Source organism: Zootermopsis nevadensis, unplaced genomic scaffold (assembly GCF_977971745.1).
Source record: "Zootermopsis nevadensis isolate Lab colony 2312 unplaced genomic scaffold, Znev_1.0 Znev_ptg000022l, whole genome shotgun sequence".
Classification (NCBI taxonomy): Eukaryota; Metazoa; Arthropoda; class Insecta; order Blattodea; family Termopsidae; genus Zootermopsis; species Zootermopsis nevadensis.
The window spans coordinates 22692292-22704065 of record NW_028259154.1 but is presented as its reverse complement, the minus strand read 5'-3'; the positions used below and the strand labels follow the sequence as shown (position 1 = coordinate 22704065).

Sequence of the window (11774 nt, the reverse complement as noted above, 5' to 3'; positions counted from 1 at the left end):
ATCCACTCTGTCCATTACTTTTCTTGTAAAACCAACCACTCTTCACATAGGTATTACGCATACACTTGTTCTCACATGTAGCATTTTGACACATACAACAGCAGCTGTTATATAGCATGGGGCTTGGGATTTAGGATTCAGCCAGCCAAACAATAAATTATTAAATTAAACAGTTGATACATTGTCACCAAAGGTTCATCTAATTTTTAATATGGGAACATTTAATTTTAAGTCTGAATACTAAAAAGTTGAAAAGTTGCTTTTAAATTAGGGGACACAAATAGAGCTCGATGTGCCAGAGTAGTTTGTGCTAGAACAAGTCTGAGGTTTTAAAACTAATAAATATGTTAAACAATGTTTTTAATGTTAATACAGTAATTATATATAATATCTTAAGCTTAATTTTGTATTACTGGCACAGACCAATAACAGACTACAGAAAATAATCAGTGATTTAAACTGAAATTAATTGGACTGATTAAATGAATAATTATGACAGCCCTAAAAACTATGCATCAAGATTAAGAAACATTTTCACTTATCACAATGTAGGAATTTCTACAGGAGTCAGAATTATAAAAATTCTAAAGAAAATTCTTCATAATAACATGTTAATGCATTGGAAAGAGGATTGATGAAAAAACGGTGGCTTGAATTCAGAAATCCTGAGATCCTTATTATTCAAGACATCAATTGTAAGTAAAGAAATACATGTCCAAATGGTGGAAAACATCATCAATGGAGGAGATACATATGTACTGCTAAATTTCATAATAAAATATGAAATACAAAAGTACCTTTAATGCTTACAGACAGTCAAATAGATATATTTCAAGACTTGGTTCATCTCAAAATAAAACAAAATACAATTATGTAAAGGAAAAGACTTGCAGATGCACTGGATACAAAAACAGAATAGTTTTTCTCTTAATAATATTATTACGTGCTGTATTTTATTTTGTTCTGCATAATTTATTATAATAACAATCCTCACATCTAAGAGCAACATCAGAAACCAGAGTATGATATTAAGGCCATGTTAGGAACCTGTTATATCTGAACAATGTTTGTATCACTCAAGATCAAGTGCCACAGGAAAATAACAAACAGTAGGCAACATTACTATAACTATTTCTTATGATATTCTGTAAACAGTCTGGCATATTATCAGTATAAAAAAGTTAACTATGTACAAAAATCTTGAGTTCTTCAAACCATCTAATACGTAGTATGGATTATAGATTATAGATTATATATATTACGTATCTTCAATCTGTTACAGTCATTCATTCTTATGTAGCTTATTGGTATTCACTGAGGTAGATTGGAACACAGCAAACAAATGTGTATGAGATCTGTATGGGTGATGAACTTGCATTGTTGATATAAACAGAAATAAGTTTATAAACAGAATGTTTTGGAAGGTGTTGCATCTGTGGCACAACTGGTAGTGCAGAAGCAAGTTACACAACACATTCCAAAATTTTCACATGGCAGAAAGAACTAAGCTGCTAGTGTCTCAATGAACTTTATTTTGATTGTTAGATTCTGTGCACTTCTATTTACAAATTTAACTTTTGAATTTAACTTCTGGTGTATTTGTAGGTCTAAATATTGTAGTACAGTGGTTGCACTCTGGCATCATATTTGGAGGACCTCTGTTTGATTCTTGGCCAGGATACTAACTATCGTGATAGATTTTATGCAGTTTTTCTCAGTCTCTCCAATACAATTCAATGACACTTTATAACTTCTGCAGTTTATGCATTATTGTTAAGCAAACAAATAACATTTACATACTAAATGCAATGAATAAATGAAGATTGTCTCGTGGAGAATTTATACATGGTCACCTGCCTGTTCCAATGTTTCAACTGCAGAGCTTATCAATGGCATTGATTTAAATTTGGCATGGAAGGGAAATGTTGTAATAATAATTTGATTTTGGTGTATTTTTTAAAATACTTTAAACAGGGGTACAAACAAATGTTCACTTGTGTTTGTCAGCAACATACAAATGTTTGAACTAACAATTCCATAGGCATATTTGATGAGAAACAAATGATATGTTATATACATTTGTTATATAGTTTTTCTTATTTATTTTAATGCAGAGAATGGTGATGGATTATATTATGGTGCCACATTCCATTTGAATACAGTCATTGTCAAAATGGTCATTATATAATTATTCCCCTGTAAAATTAAAATGAAGAAAAATGACTGAGTTAATGTGTACTATTTAAAAAATTAGGTACATCTGTGACCTTTGATACTGCCACAAAATATATTTATTTTGTATTTTACATTCTGAGCCCAGTGAATGCTTCAACTTGGATCATTTCTAACAACTCTGCCTATTCAGGCACAACATGTTTTGATACCAGTTCAGATCACACTGTAAGCAAATTTAGTAATAAAAAATAGAAGTGTAAGTAATGAAATGCCAAATAAACCTTCTTAATTAAAATTGTTGATTTTTCTTAACATGATCATTCCTTCCTAAGTTTGACAGAAAAGAAAAACACTTTTCCCTACCACAGAAATTTCTTTGCACGGAATAAAATGTTCTCTTTCTAAGAGAACGTGAAGAATTTCCAAAAATGTAGAAAAATGTAAATATCTGTAATTATGCTACATATTTTAACTATCAGTAAATGAATAAAATTAAATGAGTTCAAACTACACTTTTAGGACTGAATGAACCTCAGCGAGTATAACGGTATTCTCTATTAGCAGCTTATTTCTTCCCCATCATATTTTATCTTCCCTTAAATGCAACATAAAATGCAAGACACAGTGCATAAACATGTCACACTTAGTACTGTTTTTTCAAAGCTCATATTTTATGCATTTAAAATGAATAAATCAGTCTTAATAAACATATCACTCTGACTAAAAAAGAAATACATGATTTTGAGACTCACTCTTAAATATATTTTCAGCCAACAATTTATCTTAATCCCTTAGCGCTGGATGAATTATTAATAAATTTTAGTAAGATTATGGATATAAGTTTATTTTATACATACATATGTGTAAAAATATGTGTTGTGTGCATGTGTGTACGTATATATACTAATTCTGTAATTAACCAAATGAACTTACATATGCAATGCAATACATATCCCTTTTCTGTTGAATGAAGTATGACACTTACTTTTAAGACTATGTCATACTGGTATAACCACTTTACTTTACTTTCAAACAGAATTCTGAATAATTTTATATCTCTGAAATGTTGAACTAAGTTCTATCACCTTAGGTTTCCACAAATACAATTATAATAAAAGAGTGTGTAATAGTTAGTACAGATATTTACATAGCAAATTTAATTTACCACATTTAACAAAAATCTAAGATGCACTACATTCAACTGAAATATTTAACTCATTTTTCTTAATTTCAGTATGACAAAATCAAATATTCAGAGGAAACTTTTACAAAGTCCAATAACTGAAAGTCTTGCAGCATTTTAATTCTGTCAACGTGACAGGAGTACTAATTATGCATTTTAGATTTCAGTTATTAATTAAAATTATTAGTGGTGAACAGTCAACACTGGCAGTAGCAAGAAACTGTTACAGGATGGCTCATTGTCAAAGGAATGTTCTCTTTAGAGACAAAATTATTTGGAACTGATTATATAACTTAACAGTTTCATTTAAGTTACGTGCACATTAGAAACAATGCGGATGTGCCTAAATTGTGGGTCTCGGAACCTCAGCACTTGTCACTTTGTATTTGAAAATACAAGCCCATAAAGACAACGGAAAATTCTAGTTCATAACAAGTTCATTACATTTCTTTTCTCTTAATCCTTGAAGCCAAAGGTCATCTAAATAACTTGAAATATTCAGTTCATAACTCTACGAAAACAAAATGTTTCCATTAAAAAAACAACAACTGATAAGTGCTGTTTAAAGAAATAATAATTATTTATTCTGAAAATCATATAAAACCCATGTGTGTGCTATGTGGGCAAAATGCAGGTGGTACATACAGTTACCAATGAACTTCAAAGGGTTAACTGAACTCAAGTCTTTGCGCTTCATCTTGTGTTATTAAAGATAACAAAACATTCTACTAATTGAAATATTTATTCATTCACTTGTTTCTCATTCATTCTGACAGAGCCATCCCATTTTGTTAACTTGATAAGTCTAAGATACATTCATGAACCAAACCCCAAATAAAAAAATTACATACTCTCACATTTATGTGAAACTTAAGTTACTGCCTCAATAAATTGTCCATTAATCTGTTCTAAAAAGGTTTATATAATTTAAAATACAAAATTACAATTTTGGTTTTTAATTTAAACAGCTCCTTCCATTTTCTTTTCCAGAATTGGTTTAAAATTGTAATGGAATGTCCGCATAATTTTATAAGAAAAAAGTCACCAAGCTGTAGTCCAAGGCACATTATGTAATATATGTAACAAATTGTAACTAAACTCTTATAAACTTTAACATCCACAAGCATTTCCAAATCTCATTGGCTCTTTACCCTGACAACTTCGTCTGTACTATACCATACAGCACCCTGAAACAACTTCAGGTTTTTTAATCGCACACAATCAAGTCCCAAGACCTAATGTAATCCGTCATTAAGGCACATGAGTGACTTTTGCTTTAACTATTATTTCCCATTTTATAAAAATTATAAAAAGAGCAATGGATTCCCATTCACATTCTACTTGCCACCATTTAACCATACACAACACTGTTACCTTAATATGGATATGGTTGTAATTTAATCCCAATCCAAATGCTAAGCTTAATTCTTTTCACTCATAATAAAAATAAATTAGCTATGAGCAAGGCAATTTTCACCTGACTGTCAGAATTTAGACATGAATGCAATATTTCATCTTTGCACATATACATTTATCATATGACAATATAAAACCAGCATCAATACTTTACATTTCATTTTTGCTATGGAATTTTATAAAAGGGCGATATTTCTGTACATTTGGTCAAATAGTTCCATCCACAATGCATTTCATAACTTTTCCACACAGTGAAACTGTTCCATGCATGTAAGCGAAAGAGTTCATGTGTCTGTGCGGAAAGATGGGAAGTGTTTAAAATTAACCATTGTGATATGTTTTTCACATCTTTGTAATAATACTGACATGACTAGGTATGAACAAACTGTTTTATATAATTCTTATTTTGCATTATAGTACAAAAACATAACTGATTATTTGGAGACATGGAACCATTCATCTGAAAACAAATGTTTGATCTCTAGGAGATACTTGCCAAATTCTTACTGCATATGACTCGGAAACTTAATGTTATAGCAGTCTTAATAAATTTATTCAGACTGCCAACCCAAAATCTGTAAATAATTTTCAAGACTGGAAAGATTTGAAATAAAATTTTATATATATGTAATTCACAAATTTAAAAAGGATGAGTTTCTGTGTGTGTGTGAGAAAGACATACATAAAAATTCAATGATAGTTATCAATACCTCCTACAGATGTGTTATAGCCCAAATTTCCAAATGTGAACCTAAACATTGCTCCAAAAATGGCCTCAAATTTTGCTCTCATTTATATAATCTGCTAATAGGAAGTGTAGTTTTACCAAGCAACACAAATTAGACTCTCAAAATATTGTTACTACTTCATATGGTGAAAAACAAATTAAATTACTAACTTCTATGATTTAGTGGCTACTAGTAGATAATATTTATATCATGTGACCAACACTATATGGTTTAATACATCCGCAGAAAGTCTGGGTAAACAGCCTTTAAACCTCTTCCAAACTTCATCTAATTTTTATTTTGTTTTTGATCAAGTTTGGAAGTACCATTTTGTTCATCCTATTTTTCTTCTCAAAATCACAGACTGTTACCTATGTGTTTTTAGCATGCCCTTGGGACATGAAAATATGCTGATTAAATCTATATACAATTGGACTTACAAATATTGCAGTTAATTTTTTAATTGTTTTAATTCCTGATTCACCTGAGGATTTTGGCTTGCTGCCAACCTCATTTATCAGAAGATTTAAAAAGATAATAAGGCATCTTGTAAACACTTAATATATACCCTCAGTCTAAAACAAATGAGAACTCTACGTAATAATTCAGTCTTCTTTTTCTATGTGCATGAACTGAACATAGATCATCAATATCCTAATTAAAATAAAATAAAATAAAATACAACTAAGTTAATAACTGGTTAACTAACTAAAATTTGTACACAGTAATAAAACACATCATATATGAGTTCTTGGTCTATGTTATAATAAAATAACCAATTACTTTACTATTGTATTTTCAAACCTGGATTTAACAGAAAAAAACAACTCTATGTGGCACAATCCTGGTTAAAACAATGAATTATAAATCTTCAGAAAATTAAGGTAATACCATTCAAACATTATGATATGGCATGCTGAAGAGGTATTTTATGAAATAATGGACTTAACAATGAAAATGCTTTCATTGACTAGAGATAGGTTAACCCAGGGAATGGAAAATATTCAATTCATACAGCACTGGGATATATATTTCAAATAGTTAATTTGTATGAACTAAATATCCATACCTTAAATAACTTAGTGCTATAACAATGCACTAGCTACTGGATTGAAGTTCTTATTCCACTAACCAAAGGAATGTACTATGAAAAGAATGAAGCAGAGTGGATCTTGCTAGCACATGGAGAAACCAAAATGCATTGCATCCCCAGCCTGCATATGTATAAATCACAACAAAATAAATGCCCAAAGAAGTCTCCATATGCTAGATCAGACCTACAAGAAAAGATGTCTAAAAGTAGCCATGTGTAAAATGAATCTCCCACTTCCAGAAGTGCACAGAAATAATAAGTGAATCTATTGTATAAAATATACATTGTAAGTGCACTGAAAATAAACTTCATGATCTACTGTTAAAAGTTGGAAGTTCAGATCCAATTTTGAAACTAAGAATTATATTCTTCTTCAGTTACAGAAAATGACAAAACTAATAAACACCATTGCTACAACTACAATCCTCTGACAATATAACACCGCATGTCTTATAATTTGTTTTTCAGTAATTGAGAGAAACTAGTACATAAATTCATCACTGGCCTCTGACTGCTCTCCCTGTGTGTAGCAAGCACTCCTATCCAGTAGCTTACAAAGAATACATTTCCCATTAGTAAGCAAAACCCAGGGCTAACATGATACAGGACAAGCATAAAATCAGTCTGTTCTCTGTTCAAATATAGATATGGTGTGTATATTGCACAGAAAGCTGTATAAGACAAGCTTTACTGTACTCAGTCTAGAAAATCACAGCAATGGAACAAAAAATAAGAAGAAAAAGTGTTGCAAGTTCCAGCTTCAGAGATGAACAAACTTATCCTGATGAGCTATCAGTACTTTCCTTCCTGTATGGCCTATTGCAAGTTGTCGCAAATTATATCCTCTTTTATATAACATACACATGTCACGAGAAATTTACTTTTAGTGTGCTGGATAAGATCAGAAATACGGTGTGTCTCAAAAGTGATGTGCTAACAATTGGTGCCAATACGCTTTTATTCTAGCAATAAGTAAAGTGTCTTCTTTTCCTACATCATGTAACACTAATGCCAAAAGCATTTTTTTTAATTTTAATATTTTTTTAAAATTTTATTTGATAAGCCACACTTGCAATGAAAACCAATCCCAAACAATGGTTAGTGACTCGTGCTAAATGAGCAATGGGTTATATCCCACCACACATTGGTGTTTCCACATGCCTTCAAGTCCCTCTCTCCCTCTTGCCTATGTTATTATACTGTACATATACAACACTACATATTTTATAACGAATACCACTGTAACATCTCAAGAAAAAGAAACAATATCCATTCCATCCCAAAACCTTGATTATATAAGATGTAAATAATAAAACAATCCATTAATAAACCAAAACTCAATAATAACTGCAAGCAAGGCAATGTCATCGGTTTTAAAAACTGGCTCTTCGTTAGCTGCTACTGCTGAGGTGGCAAACACAGTGAGTTGTAGCAACCCTTCATGATTTTTAGTTATTCTTGCATGTTCCTTATTATCACATTAACAGAAATTTTATAATATGTCATTAATGACATTTTCATTTACTTCTGTGATTGCTAACAGCACCTGCTTCCATTTTTTAATGAATGCATTTCAGCTACAACATAATAAATTTACAATCTTCATGCTATCTATTTACAAGCAATTAAACATGTTTTTCATACACATTTCCCACTTTTCGAGCTCCTTCTGTGAAATGCAGCGAATGTCTGTCACACATTTCATTCTCAGATACCAGTTATATAACACCACAAAACTTAAGATAACCAGGATGCATGGACATTTAACAAAATTGCATCGACCCTAGCACATCTATTTGCAATTCCTATCATACCCTTTAGAAGAAAAACTTGTTCCTACAAGCCTTACATTCTCCACAGAAAAAGGGCAAGCAACAAGATAAATACAATAATCAAGTCAGTCTCATCAGAACAAACCCCAGCAATTGAGGAGTTTGGATGGCCGCACCTCTGAAGTGGAATCACAATGGAAAAACTTTAATTTGTGTTTAGGAAGAGCAACTGGGGCCAGCAACCTGTACCATTTCTCTCAGTTTTGGGCAGCTTATCTATGAAATTAACCAAAATAATATGAGAGGAGGAACAAGTATTTGTTACTTTTTTGTTACTGCCAAGTATTTACCCTTCCCTTAACAATTACAGTTCTGACTGGTATTTCCAGATTTCATACATGGAAGGGACAAATGATAGAATAGGCAGTATGTTATGAAGGACGTCTACTTAAATCAAACAATTTCTAACAAGAGGTGAGACTACCTTTCATTAAGTATATAAGAAAAAAGTTTAGGCAAGTTCTTTAAAGTCGCTTTGATGAAAAATAGTCTCTCGTTCCAATTTGTTTACGTAACGTAGCCAAACTTGTTTATAGTATGTTTTTGCATCAAGGAATTATAACACAATTGCATAAATTGTGTGAGATACCCAAAGCACAGCTGTACTAAGCGCATTCCTGCAGTAAAACAAATTGAGTAATATTCGTGCCTGTCCCAACGCTGCAGTTCCAAAGTGACTCCAACTCCAACTTATGGCCAAAACTATGAACTACAGTGTACAATACAGTAATGTGTTTTCTCAGTCTTATAATATGTATTCCCTCATACAAAAAGGAACGTTTTAACGTTACACATGATAGGTACAAGTCTTATATTATTATGGTCCCTCCTCAAGCTAGTAGGATTCCAACTTAATTTTACTGCAAAGGCAAATATGTGTTATATGTCAACAATGCTCAGTGCAGTCACACTGTGCAGGTGCATTGGTCATTGTTAGATGCTGATATGCCTTCAACTGTGTGACTACTTAATAGCTATAAATTTTACAATGATTTCATCTCATAATCCCTGTTTGAAAACAGATTTTAGGATTACAGAAATCATCAATAAAAAATTTATCTTAAAGTATGAAATCACAAAACTATGTGAATAAAGAACAACAATGCTACCCTCGTAGCCAAATCTATTTCCTCGCAATGCTGTACAAAAGGAAAAACTGAAGCTGTGTAACATACACACACATCTTTCTAGTGACATTTCTGAGTCACCAAGAAGTAGTTAAAACTGTCACCAGCAAAAAATTGAAAAGAAAATGCAAAAAGTTGGATTTTCCTCCCAACTGCTAAGAGTGTGGATCATTTGTCGTAAACTTCTTACAAGCAATCAACATAAATAATATTGCACTGAATTCACAGATGCACAAAAACAGTCTTTAAATGTTGTATATAAATATAATGTGTAAAAACTGTAAATATAACAAAACTGAAATATTGTTACTATTTTAATAATAAAAAAATATGGCAGTCTTCAGAGAATATACTGTCAGTGCAGAATTTGAATGAAATGAGACGAGTCAGTACATTGTCCCATTCCAACCAACAGAACATGGTTGTTGTTGCAGTGAGGTAGTGAAGTGTTTGGTTTGTGTTGAAAGTGTATTATGTGTTTTGGAAGCAGGACTTGCATGCTTCAAAGTATATCACTGTCTTAATGTGATACTGACTGCCGTGAAATCCTACCAGAAAACTCTTGTTTGTATTATTTAACCCACAACGGCTTCTACATCTGTGAAAGGGCTGAAGAGGTATCAGGCAGATTTCTTACCTTCCACATTGCCTGTGTTGGACCCTGTCTTGTCCAATCAATAAGAGCATTTGTTTACAGTACATTAGGTAACTTCTTCACTTCCACACACTTTAAAAATAGAATGGGAAGGCAGAAATAACCCAGACAAAGTGATGAAGATCAAAAACTGATGCCTGAGTTGTCTCTTACAAAAGACATCTTTATACTCTCCCCAATACAAATCCAGCTTGCATTGCTGCATGGATGTACTAATTTCTTCCAACTTCATAACATTTTCATGTTAACTTTATGCCTCCTGTCTCGTGTGAATGAAATAACAAATAAAAGTTTAAGCAGTAAACCTTCGTGAGTTTCTGGAAACAAGATGTAAAACCAATGTGGTCCAAGTCAAATCTTAATAATTCACAATTTGCCTAAGCAATAGACAGAAATTTGGTTTGAACTGAATTATTTTGGCAAGAGTTTTCATATCTTTGGGCAGATGGATAAAACTATGGTATTGCATATAAGCATCATTGGAGACATAAAAGGAACATGCGCTTGAAAGATTTTAATAACTCCTATTCAGATGCATGCAAATTCTGCTTCAATTAGCAATGTATACACATCCCTGTTTCAGTCCCTTTCTCCTGTCTCCATAGACGCATTATGTGACTCATCAGAGGTACAGTGTTCCCGAATGTCATCCTCATGCATCTCTTCTTTTTTGGCTGAGGATGCAATTGCAGGGTTCATCGGAGGCATGATGACACGCATTGGCTCAGGTTTCCGAGAGACTGACAAGTCTTCCACTTGGTCTTCATCATCTGCTCCATCATTACCACTGCCAGAAAGAAGCAGGTCATTGCTTGCAGGTGCAGGGCTCGGAGTCATACTATTGTGGCTACGAATGTACTTAATTAGACTTGGACTTGGACTTGGTGAATGACCATTGCCATTCTCCCCTGGACTTGATGATGAGTTGCCACTCCTAGCTGAAGAAGCTGCATGAGCAGCTGCAGCCGCAGCCATGGCAGCCATGGCTTCTCGATCGCCAAGCTCACGCTTCATCCCATCCAGTGCATGTTGCAGAAACAAAGGTTCCATAATTGTGCCACTTGGAGATGGGTTCACCATTTGTTCTTCCCCTTCTGATATTCCTCCTCCACTCACACCAAAAACTCCACCCAAGGAATTACTTCCCACCCCACCATTACCTCCACAGCTACTGTATGGAAAATAGCTACTTCCACCAGTACTTACGTTGGAACTACGCTTGTTGAATGGTCGACTTGTAGTGATCCCCATTTTTTTCACTTTGTCATACAGTGTGCGGCTAGGAACGCCGTATTTGCGAGAAGCTTGGAGAGCAGACATCCCACTGCGAACTGCCTCAATAGCAGACATTATATCATTTCGTGTATATTGCTTGTACCGCTTCCATTCTGGCTTCTGTGTAGGCACATATGTAGCAATGCCAGATGACACACCTACAGAGAACAATCATACAGTTTAACTACAGGTACTCAAGGCCTCCTATTTACTAACTTGGAAACAAAATCAATTACTATCCAACCACATCAATTTCCAACACATTGTTACTCTGTAAAGTCCGAGTACTG

At 33.1% G+C, this 11774-nt stretch overlaps 1 protein-coding gene across 4 annotated transcripts in view; it reads right to left on the bottom strand.

Annotated features, from left to right (window-relative positions):
• Positions 1–650: 650 nt before the first annotated feature.
• The window catches only part of rib (BTB/POZ domain-containing protein ribbon), a 155240-nt gene continuing 144116 nt past the window's right edge, over positions 651–11774 (bottom strand). For all 4 annotated transcript variants that reach the window (XM_087353589.1, XM_022074590.2, XM_022074589.2 and 1 more), the window contains one exon: positions 651–11642. In XM_087353589.1, coding sequence (XP_087209715.1) covers positions 10789–11642 — 854 coding nt within the window. In that variant the 3' untranslated portion in view covers positions 651–10788. The remainder of the gene's footprint in view (positions 11643–11774) is intronic.